The sequence below is a fragment of the Mytilus californianus genome, unplaced genomic scaffold, assembly GCF_021869535.1.
Source record: "Mytilus californianus isolate M0D057914Y unplaced genomic scaffold, xbMytCali1.0.p SCAF_6, whole genome shotgun sequence".
In the NCBI taxonomy this organism is placed as follows: domain Eukaryota; kingdom Metazoa; phylum Mollusca; class Bivalvia; order Mytilida; family Mytilidae; genus Mytilus; species Mytilus californianus.
In genome coordinates this window covers 39406678-39433873 of record NW_026262712.1, presented here as the reverse complement: position 1 = coordinate 39433873, position 27196 = coordinate 39406678, and the positions used below count along the sequence as shown (strand labels likewise).

The 27196-nt window shown below is 32.3% G+C and overlaps 2 protein-coding genes across 5 annotated transcripts in view; both read left to right on the top strand.

Annotated features, from left to right (window-relative positions):
• The window catches only part of LOC127706394 (sulfotransferase 1B1-like), a 262668-nt gene that overhangs the window by 3524 nt on the left and 231948 nt on the right, over window positions 1–27196 (top strand). The window lies entirely within an intron of this gene.
• Window positions 1101–25928, top strand: LOC127706397 (cytosolic sulfotransferase 1-like). Of its 3 annotated transcripts, none has more exons than XM_052210985.1 (5): window positions 1101–1179; window positions 4749–4849; window positions 5210–5372; window positions 7721–7831; window positions 12604–12726. In XM_052210985.1, exons 1-5 carry the CDS (start codon window positions 1161–1163, stop codon window positions 12615–12617), a joined length of 408 nt encoding a protein of 135 aa, XP_052066945.1. In that variant the 5' UTR covers window positions 1101–1160; the 3' UTR covers window positions 12618–12726. The 3 variants fall into 3 exon arrangements, with proteins under 3 accessions (XP_052066945.1, XP_052066944.1, XP_052066946.1); XM_052210984.1 differs by lacking the exon at window positions 12604–12726 and adding an exon at window positions 11815–12570; XM_052210986.1 differs by lacking the exons at window positions 7721–7831; window positions 12604–12726 and adding an exon at window positions 25626–25928.

Here is a 27196-nt window from a genome sequence, read left to right as displayed (position 1 = left end):
AAGTATTGGCTACTGGTAATACCCTCGGGGACTAACAGCAGTGATAGTAATAATATAAACAGCACCAATTTTGCTGCACCAGTGTCAGATGCGCATTTCACCGTGCAAAATTGATTTAAAAAAAGTATTGATCTTTTTACGCACGTATTTATAGCAGTACGTACCTGGTTTCTAATTATCTATCAAATATCACAATTTTCTGACCACTTAAATATTACAGTTATTATCCACCAATATTCATTATAATTGTTTATTTTTTATTTAGAAGAAGTTGAATAGTATTTGTCAGTAGTCAGTCACCTAACAACTAAACAAAACACAAAAGAAATTTAGAGAACAAATATCCGTCTGTAACCATGGTAACAATCAAAAATTAAATTGTGTAAATTATTTATAAGGCTCTAAATTAATACACCCAGTTCTAGACAAGATGTGAATAAAATCAAAATAGGCTACCAAAAAATCAAACGTCAGCACCAATTCGCCATTTCAGAATCTAAAGCATTCTGGGTAATATTTTCAAAAGTGTACACCAAAACGCTGTGATTGGCTAACAACGTCCAAAACAATTGAAATTCACATATCATGGAATGACGTGACGTTGTTTTCATTTTGGGATACGAACAATGAAATTACCTAGAATGCATTAGATTCTGAAACGGCGAATTTCTCATGACAAACTCTCTAAGATATAACTAAACACGACACATGACGAGCTTCCGGACTTGGGAAAGTTCACAATTGTCTTAATAACTGCCCGGTTAACGAAAACGGTCGATTCCTATTATACGAATTGAATTTAATAACACCTGTATTCATAGTTGTTAATTTTCCAGTGTTTTTTTTCTCTCCAAAGGAACGCATTGGGTTAATGAAGTTACCAATATGTTAATAAGAAATAAAACAGAACTGGATACCGTTACCAAAGTTTCGACGATGTTAGAAGTTATTCCTGATCTCTCAGTCTTAGATGCACTGCCATCACCAAGGTTACTTAATACTCATTATTCATTTAAATATCTACCAAAGAAGCATATCGAAAATAGATGCAAGATTATTCATATTATTAGAAACCCGAAAGATGTCTGTGTCTCGTTTTTTTATCACGCAAAGAGTGACCCCGTTCTGGACTTTACTGGATCCTGGGATGATTTTTCGAAATGTGGATGTCAGACAAATGTAAGTTACCAACATACAAAATCTGGAAAAAGAAACACAATCTTGAGATGTTAAGGTATTTAGACTAAATAATTGATTGTGTATCTAGTATATAAAATGTGATTAAAAAGATGAAACATTGGAGTAAAATTTAATTTGTAATTTTCAGATTTAATTTTCATTAAAATTTACCATATGTTTCCCTAGAAAAATGTAAAATGTCACAGCACAAGGCTCCTGAAGTCTGCTTTTCTGGGCTGCTTAGTGATATGGTATAACAGATTCATAAACGATTTATCAAATAACATTAAAAAAAGAAACACATAGTCTGGACATTTTTTTCAAAATATCCATATTTTTTTTTACATTTAAAGAAAGAAAATCAAAATGTAAGTATTGAGTCGTCTGGGAGAGCAAGAATTATGATGTCTTAGCTACAATCACACCAAAAGTTTTGATGGCAATATTTAAACCGCCAATGTTTAAAATATTTTAATTTAAGCCATGTCATGAACCGTGGATAACGAATGACAGTATCGTTCGACAGTTTAACAAGTTGTAAAATGTAGTTAGATTAATAAAAATACACTTTTATATATCCTCTTTATACATCTATACCTTGCAGATTATTGTGATTGATTGTGGTTTTAATTAGCAAATTGTATACACATTCTTACTTTTTATGCTCATACCGCTAGGCGAAGGGGGCATTAAATGTTACCCTTGACCGTCCGTCCCTCTGTCCGTCCTTCCAAAAAATGTTTTCACATATTATATTAAGCAAGCTTGAGCGGGGGCATTCGTGTCCTTAGACATATTCTTTTTTTATTTAGAAATAGAGTCTTCTGAAAATTTATCCATGAAGTGCACCTCACATTTGTTTAAAATACCCGAGGAAGCATCAAACGTCTGTTATATGTAAAGATAACTTGTTATCAGCTTCCGAGACATATTACACGAAGCGCCTCATATTATGACACTATTTATACATTGGCAGAAAAGACAAGCAAGGAATGCCTTGATATTACCATGATGGCAACGGACCTTGGTCATATTATTGAAGTAGATACATTTTCTACAAATTAAAAAAAAAAAAAACAAACAAAAAAAAACTTTCTGGTTTTTTATATAGATTAGACCGTTGGTTTTCCCGTTTGAATGGTTTTACACTAGTAATTTTTGGGGCCCATAATAGCTTACTGTTCGGTGTGAGCCAAGGCTCCGTGTTGAAGACCGCACTTTGACCTATAATGGTTTACTTTTATAAATTTTGACTTGGATGTAGAGTTGTCTCATTGGCACTCATACCACATCTTCTTATATCTATATGAGAACTTAAAATAAAGTTTATATATCAAAGAAATGTAACCTTATGAAAATGTTGTTTACAAGGTCCTCACGCCCCCGTCCGTCACATTCTGTTTATATTTCAAATTCACTTTAATTTGAAGAATATCATCCTATGTGGTATTAAGTCGGAAATTCAACATGTCAGATTTTACTTGACGTATTGTCGTGGAACAAAGGGCAAAGGGCTGTTAGGGTTATGTGTTGGGTTGTTGTTGTTGTTTTTGAGGGGTTTTTTTTGGTGGTGGTTGGGGGGGGGGGGGGGGGGGGGGGGGGGGAGGGTGGGAGTTTAAGGAAAATAACAAACTTTCCCTGAGTTATGTCATTATTATAATTTAACCGGAAAGTCCAAAATAGTTTTAACTTATCTATATCGACCTTTTTCACAATTGGAACTCTACTTAAAGAAATATAATTCAGCATAGGCAGTTACTTCAGAAATTGTTGTGAATAAACATATCAAAATAAGAATAGTCGTGATACTAGGACGTGGTAAGGAGGAAGTTTTGGGCGCCCTCTAACATTTTTTAACCCCGCCACATTCTGTATGTGTCTGTCCCAAGTCAGGAGCCTGTAATTCAGTGGTTGTCGTTTGTCGCTGTATATCAAATTTGTATTTCGTTCATTGTTTTTTTTTTACATAAATCAGGCCGTTAGTTTTCTCGTTTGAATTGTTTTACATTTGTCATTTCGGGGCCTTTTATATGTGACTATACGGTATGGGCTTTGCTCATTGTTGAAGACCGCACTTTGACCTATAATGGTTTACTTTTATAAATTTTGACTTGGATGTAGAGTTGTCTCATTGGCACTCATACCACATCTTCTTATATCTATATGAGAACTTAAAATAAAGTTTATATATCAAAGAAATGTAACCTTATGAAAATGTTGTTTACAAGGTCCTCACGCCCCCGTCCGTCACATTCTGTTTATATTTCAAATTCACTTTAATTTGAAGAATATCATCCTATGTGGTATTAAGTCGGAAATTCAACATGTCAGATTTTACTTGACGTATTGTCGTGGAACAAAGGGCAAAGGGCTGTTAGGGTTATGTGTTGGGTTGTTGTTGTTGTTTTTGAGGGGTTTTTTTTGGTGGTGGTTGGGGGGGGGGGGGGGGGGAGGGTGGGAGTTTAAGGAAAATAACAAACTTTCCCTGAGTTATGTCATTATTATAATTTAACCGGAAAGTCCAAAATAGTTTTAACTTATCTATATCGACCTTTTTCACAATTGGAACTCTACTTAAAGAAATATAATTCAGCATAGGCAGTTACTTCAGAAATTGTTGTGAATAAACATATCAAAATAAGAATAGTCGTGATACTAGGACGTGGTAAGGAGGAAGTTTTGGGCGCCCTCTAACATTTTTTAACCCCGCCACATTCTGTATGTGTCTGTCCCAAGTCAGGAGCCTGTAATTCAGTGGTTGTCGTTTGTCGCTGTATATCAAATTTGTATTTCGTTCATTGTTTTTTTTTTACATAAATCAGGCCGTTAGTTTTCTCGTTTGAATTGTTTTACATTTGTCATTTCGGGGCCTTTTATATGTGACTATACGGTATGGGCTTTGCTCATTGTTGAAGGCCGTACGATGACCTATAGTTGTTAACTTCCATGTCATTTGGTCTTCAGAAATTGTTGTGAATAAACATATCAAAATAAGAATAGTCGTGATACTAGGACGTGGTAAGGAGGAAGTTTTGGGCGCCCTCTAACATTTTTTAACCCCGCCACATTCTGTATGTGTCTGTCCCAAGTCAGGAGCCTGTAATTCAGTGGTTGTCGTTTGTCGCTGTATATCAAATTTGTATTTCGTTCATTGTTTTTTTTTTACATAAATCAGGCCGTTAGTTTTCTCGTTTGAATTGTTTTACATTTGTCATTTCGGGGCCTTTTATATGTGACTATACGGTATGGGCTTTGCTCATTGTTGAAGGCCGTACGATGACCTATAGTTGTTAACTTCCATGTCATTTGGTCTCTGGTATATAGTTTCCTCATTGACAATTATACCACATCTTCTTACTTTTATACGCCTATTCTATCTATGTGTTGTACATTTTCCAGTACGTCTACAAAAATATATTAGATTTTTTTTTATTTTGTAGAACATGTCTTCTTATTTTGTTTTCCTTATTTTTAGATATTTTCTCATTTCTATGTAAGAATATTTTTGATTCTTACAAAACAATGTATCAGTAGATTTAATTTGTTATAATTCTGTTCTTCACTTGTAGGTCCCTATGGATCATGGTACAATTATGAGAAAGAAATGGAACAAGCAGAGAAAGATTTTCCCGGCATGATATTTACTTGCTATTTCGAAGAAATGAAAAAGGTTGCACCTTTTTGACACAATGCAATCACTTCAATTATGTGCATTTTTTTTTCTCTCAATATTATAGACAATTTTTTTTTACATCCAGTTACTGCAGCTGCTCTTATTTATAAGTCAAGCAGGTGATTAAACACAATTTACACCGCCAGAGGACTATTTTTTTTTGCTTTACAAACAGATTTATCAGAACGATGTGGTTTGATTGTCAATGTAATAAGTATACACCAGAAACAAAATGACGTTTTATTTGAAATGACTGTTTAATTGATATTATTCGACAGCAAAACATGGACTTTACACAGGTAAGGTAACGTGGTATAATGTGTTAGCTCTAATGAAGTTTAATTTTATTCTATTAAGGATGATACAGGAGAGATACAGCGATTGGCTAACTTCTTAGGGATACCGTGCACCGAAAAGACCATAGAAAATATTGCTGAAACAACATCCTTTAATCATATGCAGAAAAATAAACTAGATATGACGGAAGTAATTTCTGGAAAAGGCTTCATATATAGAAAGGGTAATATAATTTAAATACGACACATGTTAAAGTTATACATTAACCAAACTCCATACAGTAATTACTAATTTATTTTAAATGCAAATCAATAGAGCAGATGGATTGTTACTACTCTGTGCTGAGATGAAAATTTGGGAGTTGGTAAATGGAAAACTAAAATCGTCACATTTATATTAAATCCCAGTTTGAGGTCGTCCATATTTGTCAATTTCAAGACAAAGATCTAAATACACAAAAAGGTATTATATTTTCAATAGTATCCCTAATGTCAAGCGCACTGTGATGTATGATATATATGTGTACATGTATTTGCTGAAAAGAGGGTTATGGAGTAATAGGACATCATCTATATGTCTGAACGTGAATCTTAAAAACTTGCAAGATGCCTTTTCGTTTTGTCTTTATTTGAAAAATTATAATACGAATTCGGCTCTATATTAAATTAATCCTGCATTTGCCATCAGGGGAGCCAAGTAAGTACTTACTTGAATGCGGACTATTTGCTGAAATGTGAACCCATCAAACTTGTTTAACAGACCATTACATTAAAAACTACCAATACATAAATCAAAGGCACTGGCTACGGTTACATTGAAATGTAACAATAATAAAAAAAAAGTTATTGTTACATTGGAGACTAATTGCCGGAATGCAAGATTGGGTAAGGAACCGATTTATTAAGAATGTAACAATAATATTTGTGTCATCAGTTACGTTGTGTTATTGTTACGTTAATGCACTTCAATGTATGCTGGGACTAGTAATATCTATCAAAATAAAACTTGAAAACTTTTATTTGAATTTTACAATATTGCATACAATTTTTTAAATTTCTATTTACAATCATTATGACAGTTTCTACACACCCAGTATGTTGTTTTTGGAGCATGTTTCAGTCCGACGCATTTTTGGTGAAACCACTCTAGGCAGCCATCAAAAACGAGCGATGCAGCAATGTGAAGGTCTGTTTTGCAGACTTAACAATTCCACTCTGCAATATCACTTTTTCAAGTTATAGACACTTTCAATGTCTGCCATGCCTCAGGTCAAAAATAGTTTTCTTAACATCGAACCATTAAACTATATTTTTCGCCTTTGGCAATACTAAACTGTAGTAGTATCTTGAAGAACATTAAAACAATTAATACTTAAAACTATTTAAACACTATTTGTTGAATAATAATAATAATAAGAATAATAATGATAATATTATTATTAATATTATTGTTATCAAGTACATATCGAAGAATTAAGCAAAAAAACTATAGAAGGTTAAAGTTTAATAAATTTAACGTAACAATAACACAGCGTAACCGTTTACATGAATATTATTGTTACATTCGTAATTAGTCAGTTCCTTACACAACCCTGCATTCCGGTCATTAGTCTCAAATGTAACAATAACTTTTTTATTATTGTTACATTTCAATGTAACCATAGCCAGTGCCCAAATCAAAACTGTGACAACCACGAAGTTTATTTCAAAATTTTTATTTTTGATAACATTGTCCCAAAGACATTGATGTTTAATTAACAAATACATGCATTTAAAAATAAGTCAATTTTATTTCTCTATTGTCCATATCAAAAGGCACAACAATACCGAATTTCTTGCTTTTAATGTTTTAATACGCATTTTCTGTTTAAATGACAATCTTTATTAAGAACAGCTCAATAATAACTCTTCATACGACATTTCTTCAATTCATTTATTTAAATGGAAACATATCTGTCAAAGTTTGATATTAATGACATACAATGCAAAAAATAAGAGACAAAGGGCTTCTTGCTATAGTAAGTATCAGTCTGATTAAAACCATCCCCCGCTACCCACTATGCACTTATGCTTGTATGCGTAAGGGGATAGTGGGGGGGGGGGGGGGGGGTTAATCAGACTGAGTAAGTATTGATATCATTTTCTAATAATTACATAACATGTTTGTTTCACGAGAATCCGTTAGTTTGATTGGCTAACAACAATTGAGCGTCATTCAAGAATTAACCTTCATATCAAAATGAAATGTTACCTTCGTGATGACACGTTTGTAGAGAAAAAAGTGCACAGGTAAATAAAAAAAAAACTTGATAAAACTTTTTTGTCATGGTCTTATTAACATACAAAATTTAATCATAAGAAATGAATGCTTCGTTTTGTAATTCTATTGGGGTGTAAAAGTGTTGATATAACATAAACTGTACCAATTTTGCTGCAACAAATGCGCGATTCGGCAATCAATGTCTCTTCAGCTATTCCGCGCTTCATACACAATGTGCGACAGTCAACACTTTTTACACCCCAATAAAATTACAAAAAAAAAGCATTCATTTCTTAAATAATTCTGTTTCAGGGGAAATAGGAGACTGGAAAAACCATTTTACAGTAGCACAAAATGAGCGGTTTGATGTACAGTATACAGAAAGATTTAAGGACAGTTCATACAAACTTTCATTTGAACAAAGTATGTATTGTCTTCAAATATTATATTCACTATATTCAAATGTGTGCAACAGCTGTGCGCAAAGTGCTCCGAAGTTTAATGCAGATGCATTTTCTGTGCTCTCCAAACTTTATACAATTTTGAATTTCACAAATTGATCTGGAACGTAACTGATGAAGAATGAAATCCAAAATAATTGCAAATGCTTGAAAAAAATATAATTTTGTTTGCTCGACCTACAAGTTTAAAGCAGTGGTTTGGTTTACAGACTGAGATAACACAATCAGAGGCTGACTTTTTATCTTTTACCAATTCAAATGTCGAAAAACGGGAAATAAATAACATACTTTTTAACATGTACTTACATGAGCAACACGAGAAGTGCCCAATTTGGAACAGAATCTACTTACCCTTCTGGAGCAACTGATATCACCCCCAGTTTTTAGTTGAGTTCTTGTCGGTCAGTCTTTAGTTTTCTATGTTGTGTTTTTTATACTGTTGTTTGTCTTTTGATCTTTTTTCTTTTTTTTGCCATGTAGGTGACAGTTTGTTTTCGACTGACGAGTTTGAATGTCCCTTTGGTATCTTTTCGCTCTCTTTAACACAGGAAAAAAGTGCCTCGCATGTTTTACGCATGTAAAAAAAAAAGTGCGTTTTTTTTCCATTATGCGTATAACAGACGTTCAATAACATATGTTTAACATGAGTTATAAAACACACGAACAATATCGCGTGTATAAAACATGTGTTAGTTTATACGAATGTAAAATATATGTATTACGCATGTTTTTTTTCTCATTGTTTTCGTTTATGGTGTAATACCACCAAATCATAGAACGTCACATCCGGTTGCATACGAAAAAGGGTCGAAAAAAAATATTCCCTTGAATTTGACAGTTGTAGGAAATTAATCCTACATTTCATTGCAGTAAAAAAATTCTGAGTCATAAACATAAATCTTGGGTGTTTCAAAGCACCCTTATTGTTTTATTTGGTGTTTCTATAGAATATTTTGGAAACTTGAGGTTACATGGTTACACAGGAAGAAAAGGGGTGAACATTTGATTGGTTAACTTCCATTGATGGTTATTTTCTTATATGCAATGAAATGTTATGTGAAATTTTGTCTATAGTACTGAACAGGATAAAACTTTACTCATACCAAGTATTTCTTAATTTGAAACAAAGATAAATTCTGCACATTTTTTCGAAAAGTGCAAATATAACAAAGACTAATAGGGGGAAATCAATGGTGGTATTACACCTATTATGGGAAGCTGCACATGCACCTTTGACCTTGTGTGTACTCTCATTTGTGTAAATTTCATGCTATTTAAGTGAAATATTACAAAAATGAAATCTTCTGAGTGGATTGAGTCTCAAAATCACATTTTATGAGAAAACTGCTTTGAATAAGGACTCTACCATGAATATTAGTAGACAGAGCAAGCCATACTCCGTGTTTTGTGGAGCTTTTTCTGACTTTTTTTCCTTATTTCTTATATTTTCCTATAATAGAAAACTTTTCCCTAAGTGATACTTTAATAAATATATAGTAATTAGTAAATGAAATTATTAATAAATATATAGTAATTAGTAAATGAAATTATTTTTGATGCAGTAACAACAAATTATTCACTAAAAGAGAAGCTTTTTATGTCCCTCTCTGGAACGCGGCATAAATTTTAGTTTTACGTAAAGACTTATTGAAACCTTCATGGAGTCAGTAAACTATTATATGAATAGTTCATTCAGCTTGTCTGAATACTTCAATTACTTTATTATCACATTTCTCACATAAATGAGTGACAGTTACCCCAAATTTTTTATTTATTGGCCTAAAACGTTAAAATTTGGAGGAAATGGGAGGTATTAATGGATCAAACGAGACCTTGAAATGAAGACAAAGAGGTCCATTAATGGTATTTATCATCTTAGAGTCATCTTTTGTATCATATTCAACTGTATGTAGGCAGATAAAATAAATATTTGATCATTTATTGGTCAACACTCTATTCTATCATGATGCGGCTTGATTTGGATTTTTCGAAGAAATTTTGCTCGAATCGCTGTAGATGTCGTCTTACATTATACTAGGTTTTTCTCAAACTATTGCACTGTTTATGACAAAACTTGACAGTAATGCTTGAAATAAACAGTATTATAAAGGAAAAAATCACATTCAGTTTATTCAACAAAAAAGTCTTCTTTATATCAATTTTGTTTAAACGTTGAAGAATAAAATAAATGAATTGAGTATTCATATAGGAGTTCAATTTTCTTTTGAAATATGAATTTGAAATTACAATCTGTTTATATATGTATGAACAGAAGCAAATATTAGATTTAATGTACAAAAATTACAAAATGTAGAAATAAATTGAAGTCATCAGTTTAAGCTCTCACCAATTATGAATGTAGTGTTCATTTAGTAACTAACATCAGTCATGCTTTAAAAAAAATATAGGAATTGGACATAAGGATAAAACTAAAATTACAAAATGATTGATACCTAGTGGGTTCAACTAACTCTCTTTACTACACATTGTATTCAGTAATAATAACAGCATGAGTACAAATTCATGCGAAATAAATATAAAAAGACAAAAATTAATGCAAAATTGTTCAAGTCTAATGAAATAAAACCTTAAATGTATGAAAAATGCTATATTTCATCAAATCCTTGTTGAAAGCCATATGAAATATTGACCTATACTTGTTAACATCTATGAAAATGGACGTCACACTTAACTCCGAAACATATAATAGAACTAAAAAAAAACATAGTTTGTTCACGTTTCTTAAACATTTGATGATTAGACTAAAACAACATTACTGATTAGGGGCGCATTACATTTGCGCGCATTTTGGGATTAAAAATTTCTACGTTTGCGCGCAGTGTTTTTTTAATTTTAGTTCGTTTATATGTTTTGGAGTTTAGTGTGACGTCCATTTTCACTGAACTAGTACACAATTTTATTTAGGGGCCAGCTGAGGACCACTTCCTGGTGCGGGATTTTTTCGCTGCGTTGAAAACCCATTGGTGGCCTTCGGCTGTTGTCTGCTCTTTGGTCGGGTTGTTGTCTCTTTGACATATTCCTCATTTCCATTCGCAATTTTATATAACTTAATTGCGAATATTTCAGATTATATTCAAATGTGATTCCTAATTTTACCGCGAAAAGTGATCGCTTTAGTATTATTTCAGTCAGTTTGTAAAGTTGCGTCAAGGCACAAACATGGAGTTTCGTTTGTCAGAAACAAGTCGGAAGAAAAATCATTGGTGTGTGACGGATTTACTGTCCGTATCGACAGAACACTTAGGTCTAAGGATATTTCAAGGCGATGCACCGTAAATAATTGCAAAGGTATTTCAGCAGATTCCCTCGTTCCTCCTAGTCTTTGGGCATCACTTTACCATCAGCAGAATCTTTAAATTTGATATGTTTTTACATTTTGATCTGTTTATATTTCCAGGCCTAAGTAGATAGATATAAGAAGTACGATTTTGGTCATATGGTATATGTTTTTTTTTATGTTGTGCAAAGAATTTCAGAAAGTTATGTTGTTATCTTTTGAAACAAAAAATCCTAAAACAAAAGTATTCATTATTATTCAAGTAGAACTAGTTTTATATTTTTTCTGCAGTCATTTTCTTATAAGATGACAAATGTCTCTAGCATAGTCAAAGTAATTTGGTTTCTGAATTTTAAGACGTCAATGCTGTTGTGGAATAAAAATTAACATGTGCTGTCTCATTTACAAATGACTATATGTTAATCCTTAATATCTCAAGTCATTATTCATTGGTCTTTATGTTATGAATTAGAATGTGCCAAGTCTTTTATATCACAAGATTTAAATGATATTGTTTTTTAAACTTTGAGTTCATATACCCTTATGGTATATGTAATTCAAAATCTTATAGGCTTTAAGACATTTGTGTTCGATTTGATTTGATTTGTTTCTTTTTAATTTTTCGATGATTGAAAATTTTGTTATAGATAATGGATTACAAAACTCGAAGTTATGAGAAAATGGACTAAAACAAATCTCACCATACGAAGTAACAAATGTATTTTTGCTTTTTCCTCAACTCTGGTGTATGTTCATGAATCAGTTGGTGGTACTCCTTAATGCTTTATATTACACGAGCAATGTCATCTCCAAATGATGTGTTATTTAACTGCTTCTGAATCTAAATTATCATTTCGATGTAATCGTTTGAAAATCTAAAAAGAATAAAACATTCCTTTGTAAACAAAATTACTAAACGAGTTATCTTCCCTTAAATGGCTGAGTTGAAAAATTGAATGTAATCATAACAAATATTTGATATTTGTTTAAACAGTCTAAATAATGCAATATATCACTTATTTTTCTTTATTTATAGATAAACAGTCTTACTTGCCAATCTATTTTAAAAACATGCAGGTTTAAGCAAAGAACTAAACCGAATATGCGACCGTGTGAGACCCTCATGGGTAGTCAAGGTCGTTAAAAAACCCATAGTAGTAGTAGACTGATTGTGTACTATTTAACAATCCAAGATGGCGGTATACAGTTAATCTACCTTAAAGGAAATTACATTTAAAATGACAAGTCATTGCTGATAAAAAATATATTAAGCAGAAAACATACAAATGTAAATCTGTTTTAGGAGTATTTAAGAATTAAAAGCTTCTTGTAATTTTATAAGTGTATAAAAGTGTCAAAAGATTCAAGAAACCTTTTAGCTACTAATAAGCATAAGTAGTAATGCATTCTTTCATATATAATTTTTTGTTTTTCAGTAAAAGAAACCTGAATTCCTCAAAGTGATGGAAAAAAGATGAAATAATTATATGATAATGACTGTTTCCAAAAAATTAATTTTACATATATATTTTATATATATATATATATATAGCAATAAATTTACAGCATTAAGAAAGATGCCTCATTTATTTGTTCACGTCACATATTATACCCCAACTCTAAAATTGGGGCCAATCACTTGTCTGTATGTCCATTTAATTGTCCAAAAAGTATTTCCTTCAGATTTTTCTCACAACTGCTTAACAGTTCGATTTCATATTTGGTCAGAAATTCTATTGGCCCAAGTTTTAAAGTTTTGAATATGATTATTAAATTGATAATTATCAAACATGACGCCAATACATCTGAACAAAATGACTTCATATTAGGTCAGCTGCTCAACAGTGATCAGTTGCAAAATCAAATGACAGATTTGTTTTTATTTTTATACTGGCATAAACAGAAATACAAGTATCCTTTATAAAACAGATGAAAAACCTAGTCTGGTCTGTAATTTGATACTGACATTGCCATCAAAAGGAGATTTTTGGTCAGTATATATATAACGTAAAGAGATTTAGTATTATTGCCAATGAGACAATTATCCAACAGATTCCAAAAGAAGCGGATTTCAGCAATTATATGTCACTCTACGGCCTTCAACAATGAACAAAACCAATGTTAGTTGTATGGAAAATATGAGTATGAACTAGTTAACATGACAAATAGGTTTAATGAATGATTTAGTAAAACATTTTTCGATTAGTTTGAAACATGTATTATACGCATATTTGTTACATACATCTACATGTTTTACGCCAATTTTTGAAACGTATATTATACGCATATTAGCTACAAACGCATGTTTAATGAATGGTTTTAAAACATGCGTACATCACATATTTTACATGCCTAAACGCATGAATAATACACATGTATTTTGCATGCGTAAAACGCACGAATAACGCATGTTTAAATCGTGCGTTTTACATACGGGGTAAGAAATATGCATTTCCCATGCGTCTCCAAACTCATGTTTTACGTATGTGAACCATGCGTGGCACTTTTTCCTGTTTACAATGTGCGAAAATACGTATTAATACATATTAAGCATCTGATATGAAGCAACAGTAATACTATCCACCAGAGTTCAAAGGTCACTAAAGGTAACCGTTCGGCCTTCAACAATGAGCAAAACCAAGACCGTACAGTAAGTTGTCAAAGACCCAAAACTGCATATATATATGTATACATATATGCTAAAAACAAACGAAAAACAAATATCACAGACAGCTACGATGGACAACAACTGAGTTAAAAGCTCCCGATTAGGGACAAGCACATACAGAATGCGCAGGGTTTAACATGTTTGCATAATTATCCGATTTGTAGATATTCACTCGTGTAGAGCAGGATCTGCTAACCCTTCCGATTTATAAGTTTTGAAGTGTATTCTGCCTTTTTTTATATCATGTTATGGTATACTCGCAACACAGTTCAAAAATGAAATAGCAACTTTGGCATTTTATAGGCTCTTAGTCTAACATACAGTTCTGACCAGTCCCTTTTATTTAGTGCACGTGTGGTGCTTTCTATTCCAGTGCACGTCTGCTGTTTGTTGTATCGCATCTTTGTAATGCAAATTGCCTTCGGTTTCAGAAGAACTCGCTAAGTCTTATGAAACCCCGGTTAAAAAATCTCTAATGCAGTATGATTGCCAATGAGACAACTCTCCATCAGAGACTAAAATAAAGTAGAAGGTTAGCAACTATAGGTAACTGTACGGTCTTCAACAATGAGCAAAACCAATACCGCATTGTCAGCTTTAAAAGGCCTCGAAATGACAAATGTAAAGCAATTCAAACGAGAAAACTAACGGGCTGATTTATGTTCAAAACAATAAACGAAAAAACAAATATGATATAAGCAACAAACGACAATCACTGAATTACAGGCTTCTGACTTTAGACGGGCACATACAGAATGTAGCGAGGTTAAGCATTTTAACATGCGCCCAAAATCTAAATTAGGATGTTTCGTTTTATCTTTATTTTTCTTATTTTTTTTTGTAACCAGATGTGCTGATTGCATTCCATACACTGTATACAGATCATGAACACGAATTATAACGACATTTATGTTCTTACAACTTAAACTATTAACATTATTTTGCATCCACATTTCTAGTACACATGTTTTTCCTTAATATGGGATAAACCTGAAATAAAATAAATCATGACAAATGGAGATGGGAATCTTACACATTAATTTTATATGCCTTAGGGTCTTAAATATAGATTTCACCACTGCAACAAGTGTGTTACGATATTTCGCCACTCGAGACAGTTAAATTTTAATATTTAAAGCGCGAGGCTTGCCGAGCTTTTTAAATAATCAAAATTTAACTGTTGAGAGTGGAGAAATATCGTAATAAACGAGGAATAGTGGTGGAATCTGTTTCTCTAATGATTTTTATCCTTCCTTTTCAAAGATTTCCAGAAAGTTGTGTTCTTTATATGTGACGTCATCAGGTATGGTCGCCTTTTTTCATGACGTCACAATAGGAAAATTCAGAAGAAACAAAGAAAATTTGACGTCATAATTAAATTTCGACCAACCATTTGCCGAGAACAGACATTTCACTAATGAGGAGAAATATTTTTCTCACACTGATCAAGTATGTGAAAATAGCACAAAAATATGAGAAACTAAGTCTCATGTTATTTAGATAGATGGTATTGTCATTTCTGCTTTTATTCTCCAATCTTGTTGTTTTTCACGTGAAAAAGTCTTCCACACTCTTGGAATTTCGCGATCTTCCTAACTTAAATGAGCGTGAATTGTATCTATCATTAAACGTCATGTCCCAAATATTTTTAAGATTTTCAAGGGTAGGTGTCTTAATTAAACTTTACATTGAAGTAAGATGTGGATCCAGGATTTTGAAAGGGGGGACTTAAAAAGCCCGCTACATGTACATGCCGTGACATTTGTTGTTTTTCCTGCTTAAAAAAGCAGCGACAGATACCAAAGGGACAATTATTCCTCCTATATTTCAATCTCTCCTGGGCCATATTCTTTAATCAAATCTGTTACTTTCATAATTTGATCATGTTGATTGCATAGCATTTCTGGTAAATTTGTCCTTTTTAGATCCTTCCTGTCATTTCTCACATCTTTTGGACAACCAATTCTACACTTGCAAACTGTGTGATTTTTGTGTTATTGTCATACGTGTATACTGCAATGTAAAAGGGGTTTGTAAACGGATATTCCATTATTTTTTTGTATCATGAAATTATACATTGGGAGCTCAACCGTTTTCGTTACTGATAGAGAGTGTTCAGCCTGTGCTTTCGCCCAAGGTTTTTAGAAAAACATACTGATAATCCACCAATATAACACAAAACAGGTGACAGAAACCTAGTAATTGCAAGAGGTCACGACGATTGCGCTAAACCAATGACAGGTGTCAGAAACCTAAAAATGCCAAGCAATGCATTCGCACATACGTATCAAATAACCAAGATTGATAAACAGTTTCATATTTAATAGACAAAGACATTAATGCACAAACATCACAGTATTTTTGATGAAATTATATACCGTGACTATTCAATACATTTTCGCACCTAACCTTATAGGATAAAAATGGGCGATGCATTAGCAATGAAAAACCCTTAATAAATCAACCAAGTAAAATGAAAAAAGTACTTAGCCTCAGTTCTATACGTTTTTTAGCTCACCTGGCCCAAAGGGCCAAGTGAGTTTTTTTCATCACTTAGCGTCCGTCGGCTGTCGTCCGTTGTCGTTTAACTTTTACAAAAATAGTCTCCTCTATAAATACTGGACCAAATTTAACCACACTTGGCCACAATCATCATTAGGGTATTTAGTTTCAAAAACTTGAACGATGACCCCGCCTGACAACCAATATGGCCGACATGGCTATGAATAGAATATGAGGGTAAAATGCTAGTTTTGTCTAATATTTTTATAAACTTTAATGCATAGAGAAAATCTGACAAGGACAGTTTGTTGAGCTCTACCAATTGTCTAATTACTTCAAATAAGAGTTGTTACCCATAACTGACAAATTTTACCATTTTTTTTATTCATTTTTGCCTATAACCTTGAAAACTATAATAGATAGAGAGAATTCAAAATGCAAATATGATCATCAAGACAAGATTTACAAATAAGTTTTGCGTTTTTGTCTTATATCTTAAATATTATAATAGACATATAGAAACTTAAATCAGCAAACATGATCAACAAGACAAGATCTACAATTAAGACAATATAGAGGAAATTGTCCGAGGACTCCATATTGGAGTTATTGCCCTTTAATGTCAAATTTTACCAATTTGTATGCGTTTTGCCTTATATGATAACAATTATAATAAATAAATAGAAACTTTAAATAACAAATATGATCAGCAAGGTAAGATATACAAACAAGTCAAATTTTGCCGATTAAGTTAGTAGACTGCCACTCCTTATTGGAGTGATTGACGGTAAATGAGGATTTGTTTACCCTCTTTTGTGTTTTGAGCAAAAGAAATTAAAGAGAAACTGCACAAACCACACCATCGCCAATACAGCAATACAAGATCAACATAAAAGTAATTTTTGTCATGAATTCTATTCTCGTCTACAATGAGAGCGTCGTTTGCTGAATATGTACATAGACCTAGGTGAGCGACACAGGCTCTTTAAAGCCTCTAGTTTTTTTTTAAATACTAATTTTAAACACTAGAAAGTTTAGATGTAACCGATTACTCAAATATCAAAAACTGCATACTAGTCGTTCTAAAAAAAATTCAACTTTAATAAATCAAGTTCAAGGCGTCTCACATTCCGACTTTCTAAAAAAAAATACATCAAGTGGTTTCCACTCATATGAACTGCGTTATTTCATTCACCAGGGACCAAAGTAAGTCGTGTAAAAATATCGCAATATATCAAGGGCTTTTTAATCCCTGGTACAACCAGAGCTATGTCTGAAACTCATCATTCAAAAGCATTGTCTAGTTTAAGACCTTACAACCATGCGATAATACATTTAATTCCAGAGTAAGGCTGAAACAACCAGAAGATTTCTAGCTTTTTGTATTGGAACGGAAACGAAGACTATGCATTTAGAAAATGTTTGACTGTAAAACTCGAACAACAATTCAGTTATAAAGAAATCAATATTTAAGTTATCATTGAATAAAATAAGATAGTTTTCCCCAATCTACAGAAATATTGTCCAGACGAGGTGTAAATATCTAAGTCAGGATATCGAATCTCTATCACAAGTAAAACGATCCCCACGAAAACTCTAAGGACAAAACCCAGGTTAATTAAAAATAATAACTAAAAATACAAAACGGGTATTTACACGACTTATAAACGTTTAACTACACCCTCAAAAATAGTCGTCATTATAATTTTCAGCTCTTTTGGAGGTTCAACGAGTATTTACCAATATGACATCTAGTCTCTGTTTTGACGTATAATTGTATTAAAAATTACCCAGTTTTGTACTACTGTTTCCGCAGGTTGAATGCGAGAGTATGAATATCAGAACTTCTATCAAAAGATTGTCAACAATTGTTATCACTGCAGTGTATCTTACGTAAATATGCATACCGATTTATTCATTTTTCTAAGTTCGTTAGGTGGGATGACAAGTCGTGCTCAGGATTAAACAATAGGACATAATCAAAAAAAAAGAAACTTTAAAATATACAGGTACAATCATTTTATTTTATTAGATATAATTTTACTATTTTTATTTGTCACACTCTCTTACACAGCAAACCATAATCATTGTATTGAAAGAATGTAATCATATTTAAATCAATAATTTAAAAAAAGACGTTAATTTTAATTTATATCACAAGTTTAAAGAAAAAAAAAACCAGCAAATTTAGAATCATAAAGTTAAAATGGCGATAGAGCTGTTTATACTACCTCTGATATTATTATTCAACACTTTTTTTAGAAAATATACATTGACCGTCTCCGAAAATATTAAATTCTAAAATTGAGTTATCGGCCTTTTCGCGCAAGACGACTGTTGAAAAGGCTAACACATTACATCATGCATTACAATGATTTGTCATTTACGATATGAATGGAAAGTTTAAAGTGTATTTGGTTGATAGCTAGAACGTATGTTCATGCATATTAGAACGGATGTTTGATATAAAGATTGAGCAAAGCCAGATTAAGTTAAATCCGTTTGAGGTGTCTGTCAAGTAAGTAGTATGTTTACTGAATCTCATTAATGTATTTACATAAATTATTGCAATGAAAATTTGTATTTATGAATTTAAAGAAATGAAAGTTACACTATATCAATTATATGGTATTTTTTTTTTATAAATTAACTGTTTTCAAAAGTAAAATGTTTTCGAAATACTAAGGATTTTATTACCTTAGCCGTATTTGGCACAACTTTTTTGGAATTTTTGGTCCTCAATGCTCTTCAACTTTATACTTGTTTGGCTTTTCAACTATTTTGATCTGAGCGTCACTGATGAGTCTTATGTAGACGAAACGCGCGTCTGGCGTATAAAAATTGTAAGCCTGGTACCTTTGATAACTAAAAAACATTTAAAAAACAAAAAATCAATAAATTAGTAAATAAAATTTACAGCATTACAGTTAAGTGAGATCAAGGTAATCGACTATACTATATTTCGTATCCTCTTAATTCCCGACGGGTCAATACAATATCCGAAAGCATATGTTACTAACAACCTTGCAATATAATTGCTTTTTATACATGTTAATCTTTTCCTTCTTAGAAGACTTGGTAGAGGCATATTTTAAAATTTTGCAAACATTTAGAAACACTAAATCTAATGATACTCATTCATGACATATTCTTGTCCAGAATATGCATACAATACTTGCCCCTGTACGCTAAGCAAGCAACTATCAATGGTAACATGTTTCCAAATAACAATGTTGTCAAAAAATCATATATAATGATTTTTTGACATGACAGTAAACAGGAACCGACAGCGTTTTTGCGAGAAGAGCACGCAATTATATACAACACATCCTACGCTTAAAGAGTTAATCAACTAAACTTAATTGTAAGAATCAGGCAATTTAGAAGAATACCAAAACATGGTAGAAAAAACAAAACGCCGACCTAACCATTCAATATTGAAGTCACCATCATCCTGAGTAGAAAATGGTAGGTCTTTCGTTTCTGCTTGTCTGGTTATTCGAGATAGTTCTAGATAACCTTTGGTTAGAATGATAGCAAATTACGGACCAATAGCCAGTATAACATGTTTATTTGTTTTGATTTACATGTTCATGTATGGAAGAATTTGTTAAACTAAACCTAAAACATGGGGAAAATGCGAAACAGCTTATATTCTAATTACGTGAATGCAAAACTATCAACGAATTAAACTGAACCCACGAGTAACCGATTATTTTTGTTAGTTTAAGTATAGGTAAAGATGGATATTGAAAACTTTGGAGAACTAATGAAGGTGACGAAACCGGGTCCTTTCCCAGAATTTGAGGGAATTCGTTATCCACACACACCTCCTTTTAAAGAAAAAGGGGCGGAGAAGGCTTTACATGACATTCTTCACATTCAGTCTAGAGAATCAGATTTTATGATCTGCACATATCCAAAATCAGGTAATATCAATATTATGTTACAATTCAAGTCAGCAAGGATAATTAAGGTATGGGATGGATTTGCAGAATATAGAAGAATGGTCCAAATCTACAGAAAATGGGAAACAAATATTAAGATTAGAGAAAAATAGGATAAAAACTAAAGAATGAAGAATAATGGAATATTACAATATAATTTGATTTTGATTTTTTGTGTTATAACTATTTCGTGGTGGCCAGTTTTTATTGGTGGAGGAAGCCGGAGTGCCCGAAAAAAACCACAGACCTTCGATAGGAAATCTGAAATCATAGTCAATTAAGATTGGAGTCCAATGCACCCGCACGAGCGGGGGACCGAACTCACAACCTAAGTGTTGACTAGCTAGTGATTACAGTAGTAACTACTTAGACCACTCGGCCACCGAGGCCCCTACTACAGTATAAAGAATAGAGAATAATTACATAACAAATTACAGACTACAGAAATTAATGTCCTCATCCAGACCCTCACCTATGTGTCAACTAAACATTCCAATTTGATAGCTCTATGTTAACAAATAAATTCGTAGTATCATTATTACTTAGTGGAATAATAGTGGGGGGGGGGGGGGGGGGGGTGGGGGATGGGAGGGGGGTGAGGTTATGTTTTTTCATTAAAAAATATTTTGATTCCAAATTTGATTAAAAAAAAAAATTTCAGAACAAGCAGTAGAAAAAAAAAAATATTCTGAATCCCGATTTTCCCAATAACTTATAGTGTTAAAAAATAATAATTTGATTGATAGCGTCGAAAAACTAAATAAATGGTACGCGCTTTGCACGAAAAAAAAAATTCTGACTCAGAAAAAAAAAACAAACTGTGCAAACTTAAATCACAAACATACAATACAACTGACTTCAAATTTCAAATATACAAAAAAATCTGACAAGGACACCAAAATTTTTTTTTGTAGTTGCTAATACAATCAGTATAGCAAAACATAATTATATACTCTCCCGATAAGGTACAAATTAAGTAAAGTATCACATTTTGTCATGTCTGGGCCTTACATAGTTATACATTAAGTACACTATCACATTTTGTCATGTCTGGGCCTTACATAGTTGACTTTACCGGTAATGGGTTAGTTAATTGTTGAAAGCCTTACGTTGGCTTATAACTGCTTATATGTATTTACATCATTTGAACTCTAGTGGATACATGTAGCCGTCTAATTGGAAGTCATACCAACTTGAATTATAAATCTCCTTATTTCTATATTTAGTCAGTTATACATGTAGTACATATGTCAAGCCGTTTTACTTTTTATTCTAACTTCAAGAGATATTATACAATATATAAGATTTCTCATGTAATAAATATATACAATATCTTATATAATATTTTAATATAAGATGTCTTATATACTCTATAAGATATATCATATAGTTAATAAGATATCTCATATAATTTATAAGATATGTTATAAAGAAAATTTTATGAGATATCTTATAAACTATATGAGATATCTTATAAGGTTAATTAGATGTCTTGAAGTTAGAATGAATAGCAAAACGGCTTGCCGTAAATACGGGTGAAATTGTTTATATGCGTGTTGTAATTAAAGGAACGCATTGGATTTATGAAATAAGCAACATGTTGCTTCGAAACAAGACAGAGCTAGACACCAAAAGCATAGTTTCGACGATCATAGAATTTCTTCCTGATCTCACAGTTCTAGATAAACTGCAATCACCAAGGTTACTCAACACCCACTGCTCATTTAAATATCTACCAAAGAAACATATTGAAAATGGATGCAAGATCATTCACATGATTAGAAACCCTAAGGATGTTTGTGTTTCCTTTTATTTTCACGTGAAGAAAATGCCTCATCTTGATTTTAAAGGATCCTGGGATGATTTTTTCGAAATATGGATGTCTGAAAAATGTAAGTTATTTACAAACCAATTTTCGAAAAAAAACTTTATGTCGATGTAAATATAAATTACAAATTTTCATGTATAACAACTGCAACAACACAACTATATATAATACTGACCGAATAAAATTATGTATATACTACAATAAGATGTTAATCGTTCTACTATTTTGGTCGCTGTATCAAAAAGATGACATGTCATAATTGCTATAATATAAATAAGGTGCCGCTCATTTCCTGTTATTTGTCAAATTTTACCTCTTCTTTCTTTGATGATGGAAGGCTGTTTCACGTCCAGTGGTGGGAAATTAAATGTATTTTCAGGACGCGAACAGGATCAAGTGCTTTGAATATAAACCCTGCTTTTCACTAGATAGACACGCTGAGACAGATTTTTAACGTACAATGATACAGTCCTCAGAAAGACATGTCACTCTACCGGGACACAGTATTCTATCTCCGAGTCCAACAGTCTCTGTATGATTAGCGGAGAAGCAGAAAATCCCAATATTCAAGTCTTATATATAATCTGGCCGAGGTTTCAACCCACCACATCCTGCACTCGAGGCAAGCACGTTACTACAAACAACGAAGGCGTTCCCCTTCATTTGTAATTCAATATTCCGCTTATTGGAAAAATGTAAATCGTTGAACATCTTAATTCGTGGTTCATCTGTACCCATCAATTCAACGAACATTGGTTTCCAACGAATAATTATGAATTCTCATTATTTTATAAATTCTCTTTCTTCCCTCACTTGTCTCTCCGATAAATTGTCACAAGGAAATACTGTTGCAGAAAACGTCTTCTTTGACTCAATGTCTTGTCCACCACACACTTTTTATCAAATGTTGATTGGTTTTAGTATAAGGACCATCTTCTTATTGTTTATCTCTGCCTAAATCATATCGCCAGTTTAAACTGACTGGATTCGAACAATGCATTTGTAATATTATATATTGTTTGATATCACGTGTCAACTGTTTAATTGGTTTGTTACTACATATAATTTCATAGGTTAGCAGTTTGGTCAATCAAATTTACAATGATAAATTAAATAAAATGCATCTTTTCATTTCGATGTATTCATTTGAAGTGCCGTCCTAAACTATGTCATTTTATAATTAACAAAAATTAAAAATGTAAAATATATTTATAAAAAAAAATGTCACGGTTTGCCCGTCATCCTTTTTTTTTTTTTTTTTGTTAATGTCGTATTTTCGTAAGGAACTATTTTAGCAACAGTTGATCCTTCCGCAGTCCCATTAGGTAATCCTGTTTTTTTTATTGGGTTTCATTTGGCGCAGTTCTTTTTTTTTTAGTTCGTATAATGCATTCGGTATTGTTGAATTTGGTTCTGTCTATTTTGTTAACTTACTGTTTTATGTAAGACCATTCTTAGCTGTTTCTTATCATTGGAAATCCATTATGCTTTAACAAGACCATTTTTAGCTGTTTCTTATCATTGGAAATCCATTATGCTTTAACTTTGTTACTTGAAGGTCTCTATGGATCATGGTACAATTATATAAAACAAATGGAAAAAGCAGAGAAACAGTATCCTGGCATAATATTCACATGCTATTATGAGGAGATGAAAAAGGTTCTATGAGATAATTTAAATTTTCTGTTTCATTTACAATGTTACAGTTTTAAACAAATTATTACAATGTTCCCCCTTTTACTCTACAGAAAAGACATTAAGTTGTTTGAATTCTATAATACACTTTACCGATAGCATGCAATAACTGAAAAAATGTAAAACAATATTCATTGATAACAAATAAAACCCTTTTGTCTATTGGTATGCTGGTGTTTTTTTGTTTCTGTCTCATAGACGTATATCCATATCTGCTTTGATTCATAATTAATTGCTTACTTTCAAATTTGTGTAATGAGTACACGTTTTGGCTCACATGGTGTACCATATATCGATATAAATAATCGTATTGAAGCCATAATTAGACCGTCGTTTTTTCAAAGAAACACACACCTTTTGTACTTTTGTGCAATTAAACCATTATACGTATCATCACATACAAACGAATTAAAGTTATAGTTGAATATTGTTTGCTTAATTATTTATCGATGAATATAGATAATTGTCTTACGTCCTATAAACTTCTAAGAATATCATCGGTTGAAAGCAAACCCGTTGGAACCGTGTATATTAATGGTTAGGCCAAGGGGGGGGGGGGGGGGGGGGTTATCTAAATAGACGGCCAGTGGGAGTGTTGTGATTCAAATAGACGATCAGTGGGAGTGTTGTGATTTAAATAGACGGTCCGTAGGAGTGTTGTGATTTAAATAGACAGTCAATGGGATGGTAGTGTCGTGATTTACACGGTCAGTGGGTTTGGTTTATTTTAGATACACAGTTAGTAAAAATTCTTTAATAACTAATTGTTATTTATAACACATGTTTTTTTAGCCAATGCACAAATGCCTTAATATTGAAGACATTTAATGAACTTATTGAGAATTTAAAAATAAATACTGTCAATATGCACCTTTTAATTCATTTAACTCATATCAGAACGATTGTTGCCGTATGAAATACATTGTAACACAACATCTATATAAATACAGGGGGTGCAGGGTATGTATGTGTTTTCTCTGATTGAAGTGTTGTTTAATTCAATAAAGGATACCAAAAGAGAGATAAAGAGATTGGCTGATTTCTTAAGACTTCAATGCACAGAAGCAACCTTAGAAAATATCGTTAAAGTAACATCCTTCCAGAATATGCAACAACATAAGTTAGATCTTACGAAAGAACTTGATGGAAAAGGCTTCATTTATCGAAAGGGTATTAATATGTTGTATATTGAGTCATGCAGATCACAAACTGTTTAACCTTTTATAGTAACTCATATACATTTTTTTTCATAAAACCTTGCGATCTTAAATAGTGCTAGTCCACAAAAAGATGTATAAGACAGCTGTTAGTCTGTATAGAAAATATCAAAATCAAGTGACTTTCAAATCTCATTTATCCTGCAATCAGACAGCTTTTATACACATAACAGGAAAACAAATATTTTTTTTTCCTTTATTTGTTCCTATCAATCCGACATACTTGATTAAAACACCATTTTTATTGCAAACGGCATTTAACAACTAGTAAGAATTAGGACGTTGAACAAATATTTGCAGATATTTTCGAAACAAATACATGTTAACATAGATTTTAGAATATCACTCAGTGCTTAGGGAATGGTAATTTCCTTCTCTTAATACCCCACAGTACAACAATACATACTTCCTTCTCTTTCATTCTTATCAGATGTTCTCTATTTTAATTACCAAGAGCTTTGCAGTGACAACTAAACATACTTTATTCCTACTCCTTGCCGCCAAAATATCTGTCCGTGTTATAAATATGACAAACGACAAAAAAGACCAGGCACCGCCACACAGTAAGCGACAAGATAATTTTACAATTACTCTGTTTCAGGGGAAATAGGAGACTGGAAAAACCATTTTACAGTTGCTCAAAACGAGCGCTTTGACGAACAGTATACAGAGAGGTTCAAGGACAGCACATACAAACTAACTTTTGAATAGCACTGTTGTTGTTTTTGAATATTCATGTCACTTTATTTTCATTTGTGCAACAGCTGTGCACAAACTGCTTTGGTTGTTTACAGGGACAAAATTGAAATTACATAAAGATAGAACTTAAAGGTACAACTTATATTCATGTGGAGCTTTGTCTTTTAATATTGAATTGTATTGTGTTCTATTTATTTTACCATACCTGTGCATGCTTCATAATGTCACTGTTGTTTCATTGAGAACACAGCTATATATTACCTATTCGTCATTCTTGTAGATTTAGTTCTCTCTACTATATAAATCCAAAAATTAATTAAAATAATCAAAATAGATATGTCTGTTGTTTCATTGTCGATAAATAAATAATTGTAAGTATAATCTGATAAGTCAATTTCGGTACTAAGTGTATTTTTGTTGTGGGGATGTATAAGAATGCTGCCACGTCAAATCTGTGTTTATGTTAGATACATTTCTGCTTCGTATCGATCGGATGAGTAAAGCCCATTTCAACTGATTTTCAAATTTATAGTTTTTTCTGATGTTGTACTTTTACACTACTCTTCCAGGTTAAGGGGATAGTTGGCGCGCCTTCAAACTAGTTTAATCCCGCCACATTCTGTATGTATCTGTCTCCAGACAAAAAAATGTTTGCCCATTTTTCTATTCCTTATATTTTGTTAATTATTTTGTACAATGTTTTCTCGTTTGAATTGTTTTACATGTGTCATGGGGCCTTTTAAAGCTGACTCTGCGGTATGGGTTTTTCTCATTGTTGAAGGTCGTACGGTGACCTATAGTGGTTGATTTCTATGTCATTTGGTCTCTTGTGGAGAGTTGTCTTATTGCCAATCATACCACATCTTCTAATTTTTATATATATGTAAATGTATGGTTATATACAGGGTGTTGCATTGAACAGCATAAATGGTAAAAATTGTATTAAGTTTTTTTTTTTTTATTTTAAAATTAATATAATGTTATAGTGAATTAATATTTGTTTTGTTTAGCTTTTTGTTTTTTTTCAAAAGGAGGGGGTGTTACAAACAATGAATACTTTAATAATACTATAAAGTATGAAGCCACAGAACAGGATGAATTTTTTTAAAACTAAGGAATATTTTATGATTTTGAATACTTTCTGCAATCACGCAAACATGGCAGTTGACAGATAAAGGAATAAAATATCCAATAACAGATACAGAAAGAGGGATCCAACCCGCAGACGACAGATCCATCCGGGGGAGGATCTCAGAGTTGGATCCTCCATTCTGTTTAATTTAGCAAAATTCTTACAAAATTCTGGGGGAAATCAAATTTGACCTAAGCGGTTATCAGAATGTATGACAAACGAGACGATTTCAAACTTCGCTTGCATGTGGGATATACATTTCCGAACTCATTCGATATTCAAGAGCTTCCTGCTGCTACTCAAACTTTACCAGTGTCTGAGCACAAAGTTAATGAACCAGG

Excerpts from the sequence above, each read along its gene's own strand:
- LOC127706397 (XM_052210984.1), top strand. Across the intron at positions 5,373-7,720 it reads AGGCTTCATATATAGAAAGG|GGGAAATAGGAGACTGGAAA; the intron begins GTAATATAATTT and ends ATTCTGTTTCAG. Across the intron at positions 7,832-11,814 it reads CAAACTTTCATTTGAACAAA|ATAATGGATTACAAAACTCG; the intron begins GTATGTATTGTC and ends ATTTTGTTATAG.